This window comes from Gorilla gorilla, chromosome 13 (genome assembly GCF_029281585.2).
Source record: "Gorilla gorilla gorilla isolate KB3781 chromosome 13, NHGRI_mGorGor1-v2.1_pri, whole genome shotgun sequence".
NCBI lineage: Eukaryota > Metazoa > Chordata > Mammalia > Primates > Hominidae > Gorilla > Gorilla gorilla.
This window is the reverse complement of record NC_073237.2, coordinates 130,089,148-130,105,599: the sequence shown is the minus strand read 5'-3', so window position 1 is coordinate 130,105,599 and position 16,452 is coordinate 130,089,148. Positions and strand designations below refer to the sequence as shown.

Here is a 16,452-nt window from a genome sequence, read left to right as displayed (position 1 = left end):
AGGGTCAGTGTGAGAACAGACTGCCCTTGTTTAGGGTCAGGGCCAGTGAGAGGGAAGCCCGGGCCCCTGAGCTGGGAGCCTCGTCCCTGGGGGCTGCCCATTGCCACCCTGTGCCAGTCTGGCTTCCCTATGGCCACCGGGGAGGTACCAGGCTTGGCTGCTTCGTAGACCAGGGTGGTGAAGCGGGTGGCGAAATGGGGCCGGAACCTGGGTCCCAGTGCGCTGCTGCCTCTGACTCCTGTGCGCTGGGCAAGTCACGCCCCACTGGACACAAGACCTCTTGTTCATAGAATGAGCCGCTCACTGCAGGTGGCTGGTGCCATGTGCCGGGTTAGGGACTAAGAGTAGTCACACGGTGGGTGTCGGAGCTGAGTGCTGAGGCCTCCTCCCTGGCTCCGGGTCCCTGGGGAGAGCCTCCTCCCCTAGGTGGCCGCCAGGGGTCACGCTCAGGTCTCAGTGGGTTCTGGGAGGGCGGGCAGAGCTGTGTCCTGGGGCGTCAGGGAGGGTGGCCACAGAATGTCCACCGAGCCCAGGACTGTGGCTCCATCCCCCATCCCTAATTCCTCCCAAGGCCTGCCTTTGAGGTGCCTTTCCAGGGAAGAAGCAAGGCAGAGTTGGCCTAGGTCCCTGCAGCTGCCCCCTCCTGTATATGTCAAGATTCAAGCGAAGCTACGGGGTGTTACTTACAAAGCCAGTCCAGATCCCAGCGTGCCTCTGGTACCAGAGCACAGGAAAAGGGCCATCAGCCCCAGCAGCTCTGAGACCCGGTAGGAGAAAAGTGGAGATCTGGGGCTTCGCACAAAGCCCCTCATGTTCCTCTGACACCTGGCCATGTGCAGGTGTCTGGAAGTTGTCCCTTCCAGAGGCTGCAGCTAGGCAGTTGGTGTGAATCTGAGGAAGGAGCCAGGCCGCTGGCCCTGACCTGCCCACCTGCAGTGGTCTGACCCTTGGATGGGCCACAGAACAAGCCAGGGGGCCCTCTCCTGGGCGCATGGCACCTGTGCAGCCCATTTCTGTCTGCTCAGGAAGCTCCCCGGGCGTGGCAGCCTCGTGCAGCAGGACGCTGTCCACCCTGATCAGACACAGCCACACACATCGGGGCCTGGGGGCTCCAGCTGGCAGGTGAGGGCTCAGGTCTCACGTGTGGTTCATCTTTCTTCTTGGGTGGCCGGAGGGCTGTGTGGCCCCAAGGACCTCCCTTTTCTGAGGATCTGTCCCAGGCCTGGGTCCTAGAGAGCTCTGCCCACGGCTTCCTTTGTGGCTAGGGCTCATCTCTTCCCTCTCTGAGCTATCATTAAAGCAGGTGGCTCGGGCGCTGTTAGATGGTTTCACAGTCGTGCTCTGGCGTACTTTTGCAGTGGCAAGGAGCGGCTGCTCCATCCGTGGGCAGAGCTGTGGGTAAGAGCCTGGGTGCTGGGTTTAAACACTGACTCCTCCATTACCCAGGCTGGCCAAGTCTGTCACCGCTCTGGTTCCCTTTCCTGCAAAATGGGTCATAACCATCCCTACTGCCTCAGGCTGTGCTGCAGGAAGGACAGAGTGATGCAGCTGGGCGTGGTGCCCGGCATACAGCAGGTGCTCATGAGGTGGTAGCTGTGTGATGACAAGGACAAGGACAGAGGGTTGTGAAGTCGTCACCAGCTGGCGCTTCGGAGGAAGAGAACATGGAGGGCAGGAGCAATCAGGCAGGGATCAGATGGAAGAAAGAGGCAGATGGAAGGCATGGGCTGAGGTCAGGAGGCAGGGAGTCAGTGGCACCAGGGCCAGACTGGGGACAGCCAGAGCAGGAGGCTGCTGCCTGGAGAGAAAGGCCAGGGCTCCACTGGACGCTGATGCTGAACTGGGCACTCCGCTGGGTGCTCAGAGGCAGCAGGATCTGTGCAAGGGGCAGGAAAGTCCAGACATGGATCCTGCTGGGACAAACATCAGGGGCTTCCCTGGCCACCAGGTGTCCCCACTGTCCTGCTCTATGGAACTCTGGGGCTGGCTTTGTTTTTAAGAGTAGTAGTGCTAGCAGAGGTAAGGATCTAACTACTATTATTATTATTTGAGACAGGGTCTCACTCTGTTTCCCAGGCTGGAGTGCAGTGGCATGATCATAGCTCACTGCAGCCTTGACCTCCTGGGCTCAAGCGATCCTCCCACCTCCACCTCCCGAGTAGCTGGGACTACAGGCATGTGCCACCACTCCTGGCTAATTTTTGTATTTTTTTATAGAGATGGGGTTTTGCTATGCTGCCCAGGCTGGTCCCAAACTGCTCAAGCGATCCTCCTGCCTCAGACTCCTAAAGTCTTGGGATTACAGGTGTGAGCCACCTTGCCCGGCTATGATTAAACAGTGCTCAGTTACTAGGAACTTCTATGTGCTGCCTGACAACGATCCCCTGGTGCAGATATTCTCATTCCAATGAACAGGACTCCTGGGATCCTGGCGGAGAGGGAGGGAGCATCTGCCAGAATGTCCCTTCTGGTCTCTGCACATCCCCTTTCCTGCTCCCAGAGACAGGACAGGGGTCGTATCTCCCTGTGCTCATCTCCAGTTCTGGGGCAGGTGACAGAGGGATTGAGAGAAGGCTGTTCCTCTCGTGCAGAGGAGTCCACACGCCATGCCTGCTTGCTTTCTAAACGGTCTTGTTTGGTTTGGCTTGTTTATTGGTTAAATCAGTAGTTCCTCTCTGCAATATTATGATGATGTAAACACTGCTTTTTTGTTTGTTTGTTTTGTTTTGTTTTGTTTTGAGACAGAGTTTCACTTTGTTGCCCACCCTGGAGTACAGTGGCACAGTGTCAGCTCACTGCAACCTCCGCCTCCCGGGTTCAAGCAATTCTCGTGCCTCAGCCTCCCATGTAGCTGGGATTAAAGGTGCCCGTCACCACGCCCGGCTGATTTTTTTGTATTTTAGTAGAGACGGAGTTTCACCATGTTGCCAAGGCTGGTCTCAAACTCCTGAACTCAGGCAATCCACCCATCTCGGACTTCCAAAGTGCTAGGATTACAGGCGTGAGCCACCATGCCTAGCTGATTATGTAAACATTGTTAATACCTGAGCAAGTAGTGTCCAACTTTTTGTGTTTCTTGGAGTTATTAACAGTTTTTGTCCCAGCTGTTCAGTTTCTTCTGTAACTGTTGTGTGTGTGTGTTTAACATTATCTTCATGCCCCAAAACCCATACCCATTATCAATCACTCCCCATTTCCCACCCTATCCCCAGACTTAGGCAATCCCAAATCTGATTTCTGCCTCGATGGAGTTTCCTATTCTGGACATTTAGTATAAATGGAATCACATGATGTCTGGCTTCTTTTTACGGTTTTGTCCATGTAGTACACGTATCAGTATTTCATTCTTTTTTGCAGCTGAATAATACTCCATTGTATGGATACAATGCACTTTATCCGTTCACCCACTGCTGGACATTTGGTGTTTCTCATTTCTGGTTATTTTGAATAGTGCTGCTGTGAACATCCATATGCACGTTTTTGTGGGGACCTATGTTGTTATTTCTCTTGAGTTTATACAAGTTGAGCACCCCAAATCCGAAAATCCAAAATGCCCCAAAATCCAACACTTTTTGAGCACTAACATGGTGCTCAAATGAACTGCTCACTGGAGTATTCTGGATTTTGATTTTTGGTTTGGGGATGCTCAACAGGTAAGTATAATGCAAACATCCAAAATCCAAAAAAAATTAAAAATGTGAAACACTGCTGGTCCCAAGCATTTCAGATAAGGAATACTCAGTCTATACACTGGAGTGGAATTACTGAGTCATATGGTAACTCTATTTAACATTTCAACGAACTGTCGGACTATTTTCCAAAGAAGCTGCACCATTTTACATTCCCACCAGTGAGGTATATGGAGGGGTTCCAGCTCCCCTCCATCCTCACCAAGTCTTGTTATTTTTTGTCTTTTTTTATGCCGGTCATCCTAGAAGGTGTGAGGTGGTGTCTCACCATGGGTTTGATTTGAATCTCCCTGATGACATGATGTGGGGCATCTTTTCATGTGCTTACTGACTATTTGTGTATCTTCTTTGGAGAAATATTTACTCAGACACTTTGCCCATTTAAAAATAGGGTTGCTTATCTTTTTATTGAGTTGTAGGAGTTCCTTAAATATTCTGGATACAGGTCCTTTGTTACATATATGATTTATGAACATTTTCTTCCATTCAGTGGTTGAAACTTTTATTCAGTGGTTGTCTTTTCCCTTTCTTTTTTCCCCCAGAATCCAGAAGTCATTACAAAGCCTTTTTGCTTTTTTATGGTATGGTTTGTAGCACAAGTTTTAAATTTTAATAATGTCCAATTCATCTCTTTTTTTCCCCTTTTGTCATTTGTGCTCTTGGTGTCATATTTAAGAAGACATTTCCCAACCCAAGACTATAAAGATTTACTTCTAATATTTTCTTCTGAGGCTTTTATAGTTTTAGCTCTTATACTTATGTCTGTAATCCATCTCAAGTTAAATTTTGTGCATGGTGTGAGGTAGGGGTCCAACTGCATTCTTTTGCATGTGGCTATCCAGTTGGCCCAGCAACATTTTTTACAAAGTCTGCTTCCCCCAAGGAATTGTCTTAGCACCCTTGTTGAAAATCAATTGACTCTGAAGAAGAAGGTTTATTTATTTTATTTTATTTTATTTTTTTGAGACAGCGTCTCGCTCTTTTGCCCAGGCTGGAGTGCAGTGGTGCGATCTCTGCTCACTGCAAGCTCCGCCTCCTGGGTTCACTCCATTCTCCTGCCTCAGCCTCCCGAGTAGCTGGGACTACGGGTGCCTGCTACCACGCCTGGCTAATTTTTTGTATTTTTTAGTAGAGACAGGGTTTCACCACGTTAGCAAGGATGGTCTCGATCTCCTGACCTTGTGATCCACCCACCTTGGCCTCCCAAAGTGCTGGGATTGCAGGTGTGAGCCACCGTGCCTGGCAGAAGAAGGTTTATTTCTCGACTCTCAATTCTAATCCATTGATCTGTAGGTCTATCCTTATTTAGTACCTCACTGTCTTGATTATGTAGCTTTGCAGTAAGTTTGGAATCAAGAAGTGTGAATCCTCCAACTTTGTTTTTCCTTTTCAAAATTGTTTTGAGTATTCTTGGTCCCTTGCATCTCTGTATGAACTTTAGGGTCAGCTATTTAATTTCTTCAAAGAAACTAGCTGAGATTCTGACAGGCATTGTGTTGAAGCTATAGATCAATTTGGGGTGTGTTGTCAGCTTAACAAAAATAAGTCTTTCATTTCATGAACATGAGATGTCTTTCTATTTATTTAGGTCTTCTTTAATTTCTTTCGAAAGTATTTTCTAGTTTTTAGAGTACAAGTTTTGCAATTCTTTTGTCAAATTTGTTCCTGAGCATATTTATTATTTTTGATGATATTATAAATGAAATTATTTCTTAACTTCCTTTTCAGATTATTCAATGCTAGAGTATAGAAATATATTAGTTTTTTGGCTGAGCCCAGTGGCTCATGCCTATAATCCCAGCACTTTGGGAAGCTGAGGTGGGTGGATTGCTTGAGGTCAGGAGTTCGAGACCAGCCTGGCCAACATGGTGAAACGCTGTCTCTACTAAAAATACAAAAATTAGTCAGGCATGGTCCCAGCTACTCGGTAGGCTGAGGCAGGAGAATCACTTGAACCCAGGAGGTGGAGGTTGCAGTGAGTTGAGATGGCACCACTGCACTCTAGCCCGGGCGATAGAGCAAGACTCTGTCAGAAAGAAAGAGAGAAAGAGAGAGAGAGAGAGCGCGCACGCGCTAGTAGTTTTTTAGTGGTTTCCTTAGGATTTTGTATATACAAGACCTTGTTATTTGCAAATAGGAATATTTTTACTTCTTCTTTTTCAATCTGGGTGCCTTTTATTACTTTTGCTGCCTAATTGCTGCCCTGGCTAACACCTCCAATGTAATGTTGGGTAGAAGGGGTAAGAATGGATATCTTTCTCTAATTCCTGATCTTGGGGGGAAATCAGCCATCCTTCTTCCTTGAAGTATCACATTCGATGTGGGTTTTTGTATATACCCTTCAGCACTTTGAGGAAGTTCCCTTCTTCCAAGTTTGTTAAGTGTTTGTTGAGGCTTTTAAAAAAAAAATCATTAAAGATGTTGGATTCTGTCAAATGCTTCTCATGCATCTACTGGGATGATTACGTGATTTTTTTTGTCCTGTACTTTGTTGATGTGGGGTATTCTATTGATTGGTTTTCATACATTATACCAAACTTGCCTTCCTAGGATAAATTCCAGTTGGCCATGGTGTTTTGTTTTGTTTTGTTTTGTTTTGTGTTTTTGAGACAGAGTGAGACTCTGTTGCCCAGGCTGGAGTGCGGTGGTGTGATCTTGGCTTACTGCAACCTTCGCTTCCTGGGTTCAAGCAAATTCTCCTGCCTCCACTCCTGAGTAGCTGGGATTACAGGCATGTGCCACGACACCCAGCTGATTTTTGTATTTTTAGTAGAGTTGGGGTTTCACCATGTTGCCAAGGCTGGTCTCGAACTCCTGACCTCAAGTGACCCTCCCGCCTCGGCCTCCCAAAGTGCTGGGATTACAGGCATGAGCCACCACATCCAGTCTGGCCATGGTGTATCATCCCTTTTATATATTGCTGGATTCAGTTTGCTATTGTTTTGTTGGGGGTATTTGCATGTGTATATATAACTGTCACTATTTTTCCCCAGTTGTGTCAAGGGATCTGTCAAACATATTGATACTATTGATACTATTTTCTGAATATGCACACACATCAGATAAACCACCTAACGCCCCCAAGTCCCATTTCCCTCCCCTGGAGGACTTCCTGCTGCCTTCAAATCTTCCGCTCCCTTTTGGACTGACCACTGCATGGTCTAAGCTGTCACTCCAGGGCCTTCTTCATGCCTCCCCACTGGAGCCATGGCTTTCACTCTTTCTGGGTTTATTTTCTTCCTTTTGTCACAGCGTGTTCTCTGGCTGTTTACTGCAAAGGAGTATGTGAGAAGTATATGTTTTGTGTCCATGAATGTCTGAAAAAGCTTTTATTCTTTGCTTACACTTGATTGATGGCTTGACAGGGTCTAGAATTCTGTGTTGAAAATCATCCATTAGATGTTTGAAGAGTTTGCTCCATGTCTTCCAGCCTCCAGCGATGCGGTCCCCTGTTGATGGCCCTCCTGGCCATCCGGTGTTGTGATGTTTCCCACGGCGTGGCCTTGGTGCAGGCCTCTGTCCAGACCCAGGGCTTGGTGGACACTCTTGGGCCCTTCCATATGAATGCGTGATTTTCAATTGGAGGACTCTTCTTGGACTGTTGCTTGGACATTTTTCTCGACTCCATTTTTCTGTCTTCTCTTTCTGGAACCGCTGTAAAATGGATGTTGAACTTTCAAGATGGACCTTCTGATATTCTTATTTTTTTTCCACTCCTGATTTCTGTTTTGCTGTCTTTTTCTTTTAGCCTAATCGCTGGATGATGGCCCCAGCCTTATCTGGTCCTTCCATTGAATTTTAAACTTTGACCATCATATCTCATTTAAAGACCTCTTTCTTCATCTTAGATTCCTTTCTCATAGCACTGTCTGTCACTCTGATACAGTTTGGCTGTGTCCCCACCCAAAGCTCACCTTGAATCGTAATAATCCCCATGTGTCAAGGGCCGGGCCAGGTGGAGATAATTGAATCATGGGGTGGTTTCCCCCATACTGTTCTCATGGTAGGGAATAAGTCTCAGGAGAGCTGATGGTTTTATAAAGGGAGTTCCCCTGCACATGCTCTCTCTCTCTCTTTCCTGCTGCCATGTAAGACATGCCTTTGCTCCTCATTTACCTTCCACCATGATTTTGAGGCCTCCCCAGCCATGTGGAACTGTGAGTCCATTAAACCTCTTTCCTGTATAAATTACCCAGTCTTGGGTATGTCTTTATTAGCAGCGTGAGAACACACTAATACACCATCTTCTTGTATTCCTGATGTTCTTGTTGTGGTTTGTGGTTATTTATTTATGAGACAGAGTTTCACTCTTGTTGCCCAGGCTGGAGTGCAATGGTGCAATCTTGGCTCACTGCAACCTTCGCCTCCCAGGTTCAAGCCATTCTCCTGTCTCAGACTCCTGAGTAGCTGGGATTACAGCCGCCCACCACTACGCCCGGTTAATTTTTTGTATTTTTAGTAGAGATGGGGTTTCACCATGTTGGCCAGGCTGATTTCGAACTCCTGACCTCAGGTGATTCACCCACGTCGGCCTCCCAAAGTGCTGGGATTACAGGTGTGAGCCACTGTGCCTGGCCTGTGGTTTGGTTTTATTTATTTATTTATTTATTTATTTATTTATTTATTTATTTTGAGACAGAGTCTTGCTCTGTCACCCAGGCTGGAGTGCAGTGGCACGATCTCGGCTCACTGCAAGCACCACCTTCTGGGTTCACGCCATTCTCCTGCCTCAGCCTCCCAAATAGCTGGGACTACAGGCGCCTGCCACCACGCCCAGCTAATTTTTTGTATTTTTAGTAGAGACGAGGTTTCACCATATTAGTCAGGATGGTCTTGATTTCCTGACCTCGTGATCTGCCTGCCTTGGCCTCCCAAAGCACTGGGATTACAGGCATGAGCCACCGTGCCTGGCCTGTGGTTTTGTTTTTAGGAGAAAGTGAGCAGCAGTGTGATTGGAGGCTTGGAGGGGAGGACTGGAGAGCCTCTCAGGAAGGTTGGGTGGCAAGCCCTTCGCTTTTAGAGAGACCCTGGTGTCAGCATCTCAAGTCTTCCCTGGGCCTCTCAGTGTCTCACAGAAGAGTCTCCAATCTGCTCCTGGGGTCGGGGGGTGGGGGGATGGCAGTCCACTCTCCTCACGTCTGGAGCCTCTCAGGACCCACCTCTCCAGAGGAAGATCCTTCCATACATGAGCAAGCGCATCACCCCCTGAAGAGGGACCTGGGGTGGCTCTGAAGATTCAAGAGGAGGCAGGAGGGGCACACTGGCTTGCCTTGCTCAGTCTCCCTCTCCTCCAGCCCCAGCTAAGTCTCACCCCTCCTCCATCCACTCTGCGTCCTCCAGGGTTGGTTGGAATCTCCCATCCCCTGCTGCTGCCTCTGCCTGTTCTCTCATCTTTGTCGGTTATATGTTTTGCTTCCCTCCTTCCCTCCCTTGCTCTCTTCCTCGATCCATTCCTTCTTCCTTCTTCCCCTTTTGCTGTTATTTTATGGGATTTGGGGAAGGAGAGGCTTGAATGGCAGTGACCCATTCACTGTGTGTAACTTGAGGCCCCGTGTCCACTCTGTCCTCGGGGTCCTACAACGAGAAGGACCATCTTGAGCCTGTGACCCTGGGTGGAGGTGCTGGCCCACCACGGGGCATGGGGAACCAAGTCCCCACCCAGTTCTGGCTGATGCCAAGGCCTCTCTCTCTGCCTTCCAGAACATGCCCAACGTCCGTGATCACGATGCCTCTGTCTACCTCCGCCTCCAAGGGGATGCCTTGTCTGTGGGTGGCTATGAGGCCAACCCCATCTTTTGGGAGGAGGTAAGATGCCAGGGCCCTGGGATAATGGGAGGGAGTTGGGGCTGCATCTCAGCATGGAGAGGGCCTCTTTCAGGAAGTCCACCCTCCTGAAGCTCCTCAGAGGCACACCCGAGAAGTGGCCGGTCCCCTGGCCCCACCAAGCTCAAAGCCATCTTGCTCTTACCCTGACGGGTCCTGGCAGGCAGTCAAATACAGACCCAGGGCAGCTGGAGGGCTTTGCCTCAAAACATCCACAGAGAAGGTCTGCGCAGTGTGGAGTGATGACCTCAGAAGGGCATGAGAGCACACAAGTCCCATGTCCGTCAGCAAATGACACTGCCCTCCCAGCCAGCTGCTGCAGCGGCATTTCCCCTGGCCTGGGCTGTTTCCCGGGCAGCTTCTGGGGTTAGGGCAGCCCTGCAGCCCTGTTCTATGTGTATATGCATTTAGTCCACACATGGAACGACTGAGTGGCTACTTTGGGCTAAAAATTGCTTTAATTTCTGGAGAAAGAGGGAAACTAAGATAAAAGTCCCTGACTCTGGGTGCCTATATTTTGGTGGAGAGACATACAATAAACAAACAAATGGCTGGGCAAGATGGCTCACACCTGTAATCCCAGCACTTTGGGAGGCTGAGGTGGGCGGATCACCTGAGGTCAGGAATTTGAGGCCAGCCTGGCCAACATGGTGAAATCCCAACTCTACTAAAAATACAAAAATTAGCCAGGTGTGGTGGCAGGCACCTGTAATCCCAGCTACTTGGGAGGCTGAGGCAGGAGAATCACTTGAACCCGGGAGATGGAGGTGGCAGTGAGCCAAGATCGCACCACTTTACTCCAGCCTGGGTGACAGAGTGAGACTGTTTCAAACAAACAAACAAACAAACGAACGAACAAACAAGGAATGAAATTCTGGAAGATGATCGTGCACTGAATAAAATTAGCAGGTTAAGGATCAGCCTAGAGAGACTGGAGCAGAAGGATATCCTTTAGATGGGTGGTCAGGGCAGGGTTTTTTAGGGAGGGGACATCCAAGCAGAGCCCTGCACCGCGACAACAAACCAGCGTGCCAGGTCTGGGCAAAGAACTGCCCCAGTGAGGGGTGAAGGCCTTGAGCTCACACAAGCTTGCTCTTCCCAAAGAGCTGCAGGAAGGTCAGGGTGGCGGGCCCAGTGGTAGAGGTAGGCAGGCTGGCACATGCCATACAGGGCTTTGGGGCCATCGTGAGCTGCAGGGGGCCAGAGGAGGCTTGTGAGTAGGGAAGGGGCATGGTGGGATCTAGGGGAGTGGGTGGAGGCCTGGGCTGGGGTGGGGAGGGGAGCAGACAGCCCTCGCTGATGGGTTGGTGGGTGGGGGAGACAAACGGCCGGGACGTGTGGGTGACCACCAGCCTTCTAACGCATCTGATTCAGCAGAGGCTGGCCTGGCAGCCATCACAAGGCAGGTTTGGCATGGGGATGCATGGCCTTCTTGGGGACAACGGAGATGCCCCCCTGCCCTACCTTGGCAGGTGTCAGACAAGTTTGCCTTCAGCCTCTTTGACCTGGACTGGGAGGTGTTCACCCAGCACATTGAAGGTGCCATCAACAGGGTCCCCGTGCTGGAGAAGACAGGAATCAAGTCCACGGTCTGCGGCCCTGGTAAGTGACAGCCTCGGAGCTGGGGTGGGCGTCCATGGGTCCTTTGGTCTGACGACTGTTAGTAGTGATGCCCCGTGAGACCAGCCTGTGTCACACAGGGGACCCAGGGCTGTCCCTGGTCCCTCTCGCTGCTTGGCCCCAGCAGCCCTGGGTACTAGGTGTGGCCTTTATTCCCCTCTACGGGCGAGAGGCCTGGGCTTCACGAGGGCCGTCATCTGCCCCAAGCATGAGGCCAGGGCCTCCTCCTGCCTCAAGGGTGGCTCGTCCTGGCTTCCGCACCTGGGCTTCTTCATCCCTAGACTTGACTTGTCCCTGGAATTCTGTGTTTTCATCTGTAAAATGGGAATAGCGGGCCACATCCCAGCACCCTGTGAGGCTGAGCGAGGAATGGAAGGGCTGAGACCTTCCCTGATGAGAGGCTTATACAGCTGTGAGTCCCAGTTCTGCCTCCAGCCCCAGCCCCCACCGCTCCCAGAGAGCACTGCCCTGGCCAGGACCCCATGCTGCTGGCCTCCCCCCTGTTCTTGGCGGCTTGCACCTGGAGGCCAGCTCAGCGGGGGAAGGTTCTTGTGTCAAGATTCCCCTAACTCTGGCCCTCCTTGCTAGCCCCAGGAGAACTTAGCTGGAAGAGGCTGGACCAAAAAGGTGGGCTCAGCTCCCAGATGCCCCACGTGGGTCATCCACAGCGCAGCTCAGCCCCACCCCACCCTGCTGGCCTGGGGAGCCCGGAAGGCTCTGCCCCAGGGGGCGGGTGTGGGGCTGAGGCTGCTGGCCTGGGGAGCCCGGAAGGCTCTGCCCCAGGGGGCGGGTGTGGGGCTGAGGCTGCTGGCCTGGGGAGCCCGGAAGGCTCTGCCCCAGGGCCCTGGCAAAGGTGCACTCTCTGGGAAGCAGGAGGGGCTGCAGCTGACCTTGGCACCCCGGTGTTTATAACCACGGGACTTTGAGCCAGACGTCCCTGAGTTGAGTGTGGGGCAGCCCAGGAGCTACTGGTGACCCCAGAGCACCAGCATTCCTTCATGAGGGCATTCATTCTACATTAAGTGGCACTTCGTCTGTGCTGGAGGCAGGCACGCTCAGGGCCAGCGCCCTCCTTCTGGCAGGGGAGACCCAATGCAAGTCACTGATCACAGCCCGTGGGTGGGTGCTCTGACAGGAGGCATGGGGTGACTGGGTGGCCACAGCCTGAGGACACAGACGGGCGGCCAGGAGGAGGGGCAGCCTAGCCCGGCCCTGGAGGGCGAGTCGGCGCTGGGCCTGCCGCGGATACGTGATCTGGGCAGGGGAGCACCAGGTGGGCACAGACAATCCCCCACATTGGGGTTCCAGCAGAATCACATGGTGTTCCCCACTGCTTCCTGGTAGGGGGAGCTCTGGCCCCGCTTCAGGGCTGGGAGAGAGGTTCAGGAAGACACAGTGTTGCCCCCAGGGAAACTTCGTGTCAGAAGCTTGGTGAGTCCCTCTGTGCCTTTAGTGAAGGGCACTGAAATGGGTGCCCTCTGGAGTAGGTGCCTCTGTGAGATGGTGACGGAGCACTGACTTGGCAGGGTGGCCTAGGGACGAGAAGCCACAGGGGCGGTGCAGGGCATAGGCTAGGCCCAGCAGCTGTAGAGAGCATTTGAGTAGAGGTGGGCGGCACAAAGCGGGGAGCCCAGGGACTTCCACAGGCCATGCAGGGAGCGGATGAGGGCCCTAAAGACAGGGAAGAGTCCCAACACAGAAGGGCTGTGGCCACCGAGGAGTCCAGCCCCCTTTGTCCTGGCACGCTCAGCATCTGCTCAGCCGTCAGCAGGGGCTACTTGAATGAATTTGACTCCTATGGGAGACTATGGAGTGAAGTGCAGCCCCCAGGAGAAGCAGATAGAGCCCCAGGGGCCAGGGCAGCGTGCAGGGTAGGAGCACACGGCCGTGACTCACTGCCCCCACCCCTGCGACGCACCCCCCACCCCACCCCCCAGCTTGCGTGGGTCTGGCAGCGAGAAACACAGGCCCGGAAGAATCCCAGGGGCACAGATAACCCCAGGCGTCTCTCTGTCTCTCTCTATCTTTCTCTTCCTCTCTCTCGTTTTAATTAGCCTGGGGAGCCGGTACTCCCCACGAAGCCCTATTTTGGGGAAGATGTGCAGGCAAGGACATCTTGGATCTGGTCTGTCGGCTGGCTGGGAGACTGGTAGGGAATCAGCATTTCTCCTTGCCAGGCACGGCCAATGGCCTTTGGCCTCCAGGAAAGAGCAGGGAAGTCCCAGGCCCCCGTGACTTAGGGAGCGCCTTGGAGGGCAGGCAGAGCTCTCATTCCAGGATGGTGGAGCTCACCAAGGTCAGGGTGGGAGCCACAGGCCTGGCCCCTGGCCATGCTGCCTGGAGGTCCCATGTGTCCTCGGGTTACTCAACCCGCATGAGTCATTTGTGAAACATCCAAGAGACCCTTGTTCCCTGCAGCTGCCCCTCCGCTAGCTCTTGTTAGCGCTCCCCGCAGATTCCCTGTGAGGTTGTTCAGAACTTCTTTCCTGCCCTTCCTGGGCCTGGAAATAGTTCCAGCCCTCCCAAGGTGCTCCCTGGGCCATCCCCAAACCCAGCCCAGGTTACCTCCCCAATCCCCCCTTTTTTAAAGGTCTTGCTGTGTTACGCAGGCTGCAGAGCAGTGGTGCGATTTCGGCTCCTTGCAGCCTCCACCTCCTGGGCTCAAGCCATCCTCCCTTCTCTGCCTCCTGAGTAGTTGGAACTACAGGCTCGCTCCACCACATCCGGCTAATTTTTTGATTCTTTTGTAGAGATGCCGTCTCACTGTGTTGCTCAGGCTGGTCCTGAACTCCTGGGCTCCAGACATCCGCCTGCCTTGGCCTCCCAAAGTACTGGGTTTACAGGCGTGAGCCACTGCACCCAGCCTCAGCTCACTCTTTCTGTCCCATCATCACCTTCTCTGGAGCCTTCCTTGTCTCTCACCCAGATGGCTGCTCGGGCCTCTGCCCTCTGCCCTGATAACCCAGGCCCTCCACGTAGGGCCCTGCCCCTCTAGCCTGCCTCCTCCACCCTCCCCTGCAGTGGCCCTGCCACCTTCTGCCCCTCAAGGAGCCCTGCCTCTCCTGGCCAGGCTCTTAGCCCAGGCTCCCCGTGGCTCTCTGCCCCCTCAGCTCCTAGCGTGGGGGCCCTGATCGCTCTCCAGGAAGCGGGACGGCACTTGCTCCTGGTCTGCATGCAGAGGATGACCCTCCAGACTTGGAGCCATCCCCGTATCATCGTTCACGAACGAAGTGCCCTGGGGTCCCTCAGACCAGGGCTGGCCGCTTCCTTATCTAGAGTCTAACATGGTGTGGTGCTGGGGCGCCAACAGTAGCAGCCGGCACTTCGGTGACGCGTGGCCCTCAGTTCATGGTATTTTCTTTACGAGACCGTCTGTTTTTTGCTTATTTAAGTATTTGCTCCCTCCCTCCGTCAGCTCCTCGAGGGCTGGGACATGTCCTGCTCAGCGCTGCCTCCAAGGGCCAAGCCCAGGACATGAACGTCTGTAGGCCGGCGAGCACACAGCTCTGTGGAGGTTCTGCTGTCCCAGTTTTATAGACTAGGATGCTAAGCCTTGCTCAGAGAGGCGAAGTGACTTGCCCAACACCACACAGCTAGGAAGGGGTGAAGCAGGGTTTGAATCCAGGACTGTGGCCACAGAGAGCCAGGGTTCCCCTCCCACCGTGTCCTGGCCTCTGTCTGAGGCTCAGCCGTGGCCGCCGGAGCGGGACATTGGTCTCCTCCCCCGCAGAAGTTGGGAGCCTTTGTTGGCTCAACAGACATTTATCAAGCACCTGCACTTGCTGGGCTCTGACCCTGTGCTGGGCGGGGGGAAGTGGAGTGAGAAAACTGGTCCCTGCCCTCTCAAGGTCCAGTGGGCAGGAGTGACAAGTCTCTGGCAGGGACACAGCAGGACGCTGGTGCACTGGGGGAGCCACAGCATGGTCTCCAGGGTCAGAGAAGGGCTCCTTGTTGGCAGGACAATGGCCACAAGACAGAGCGGGACCCCACCAGGCAGAACCCAGCCAGGTCGCCGTCAGCTGGTTCTGGCAGGACACATGGAGGGGCTCAGAGAGCACGGACAGGAGCCAGCGGGGAGGCCCCCATGAGGAAGTGGCACTGAGCAGGGCCTAGAGGAGGGAGGGGGTTTGGGTGGAGGGGCACCTGCAGACCCCTGCCTGATCACTGCTCTCTTGGAAGACCCCACCCCAAGAGTATGTGCACTGCAAAAGGGACTCCAGGCCTCTCTCTCCTTCTTTCAGAATCCTTCACGCCCGACCACAAGCCCCTGATGGGGGAGGCACCTGAGCTCCGAGGGTTTTTCCTGGGCTGTGGCTTCAACAGTGCAGGTGAGTCTGGGCAGCAGCCCTCCTGGCCCCCAAGAGGGAGGTCCTGTCATTCCCAGAGCTCTGGGGGAGGCAGGCGCAGGAGCACCGTGGCCCCCGACAGTGGTGGGGACAGGAGAGGCTGGGGAGTCCAGCCCCTTCTGCTTCCCAGAGAGTGCACCTGTGCCAGGGTCCAGTCCAGCAGCAGTCCAATCAGGAGGCGCACAGCACCCCAGGTGTGAGAGCAGAGCTTGGAGTGTCTGTGCTGTCCATGGAGATGGGGGCACGGGATTGGACATGGGTGGGGGACCCTGGGGGGCAGACCACAGCCCTGCGCTTCTCTTCCTGCCAGGAATGATGCTGGGTGGTGGCTGTGGGCAGGAGCTGGCCCACTGGATCATCCATGGGCGCCCGGAGAAGGACATGCATGGCTATGACATCAGGTAAGTGCCCATTGGGACCCAAGGGCAGGGCCTGCCACTCAGGACAGGTGGGGTGGGGTAAACAGCGAGGGCTACTGAGAAAGGAGCCTTGCCTGAAATCCAGGTGGCTTCCTGGAAGGGGCAGCAGAGAGGGAGGAAGGCCACCAGCAGAAGGTGGGCAGTGCTGAGGGGGTGGCTGGGGGGCAGGTCCACGCCCCTTTACAGCTTCGAAGATCTCTTGTCCCAGGGTCCTGCCTGAGCCCCTGGACAGCTCTGGAGTCATCAGTGAGATGGCATCACCCCACCTCACAGATGGGGAGACTGAGGCCTGGGGGCAGGAGGGAGCAGGGCTGAGCTGGGAAAATTGTGCTGAGTGTGTGTGCCTGGCTTGCAGCCAGGCAGCCCCGGCTGTCCCATTCAATCGTACACTGACAAAGCGGCCAGGAATGAGACCCAGTGCAAGCCACTTCCTCGTCTCTAATGCAGGGTGACGGGGAGGGGCTGCGGAGGTTTTGGGAGCAGGGAGGGCATTTGTACTGGTGAGGCGCCCAGCATGGGGTCTGCACATGGAAACGCTAAGTCATCCCCAGCCGA

The 16,452-nt window shown here is 53.5% G+C and overlaps 1 protein-coding gene across 5 annotated transcripts in view; it reads left to right on the top strand.

Annotated features, from left to right (window-relative positions):
- The window catches only part of SARDH (sarcosine dehydrogenase), a 76,170-nt gene that overhangs the window by 11,408 nt on the left and 48,310 nt on the right, over positions 1 to 16,452 (top strand). For all 5 annotated transcript variants that reach the window (XM_055351473.2, XM_055351468.2, XM_055351469.2 and 2 more), the window contains 4 exons: positions 9,390 to 9,494; positions 10,985 to 11,114; positions 15,374 to 15,460; positions 15,789 to 15,879. In XM_055351473.2, coding sequence (XP_055207448.2) covers positions 9,390 to 9,494; positions 10,985 to 11,114; positions 15,374 to 15,460; positions 15,789 to 15,879 — 413 coding nt within the window. The remainder of the gene's footprint in view (positions 1 to 9,389; positions 9,495 to 10,984; positions 11,115 to 15,373; positions 15,461 to 15,788; positions 15,880 to 16,452) is intronic.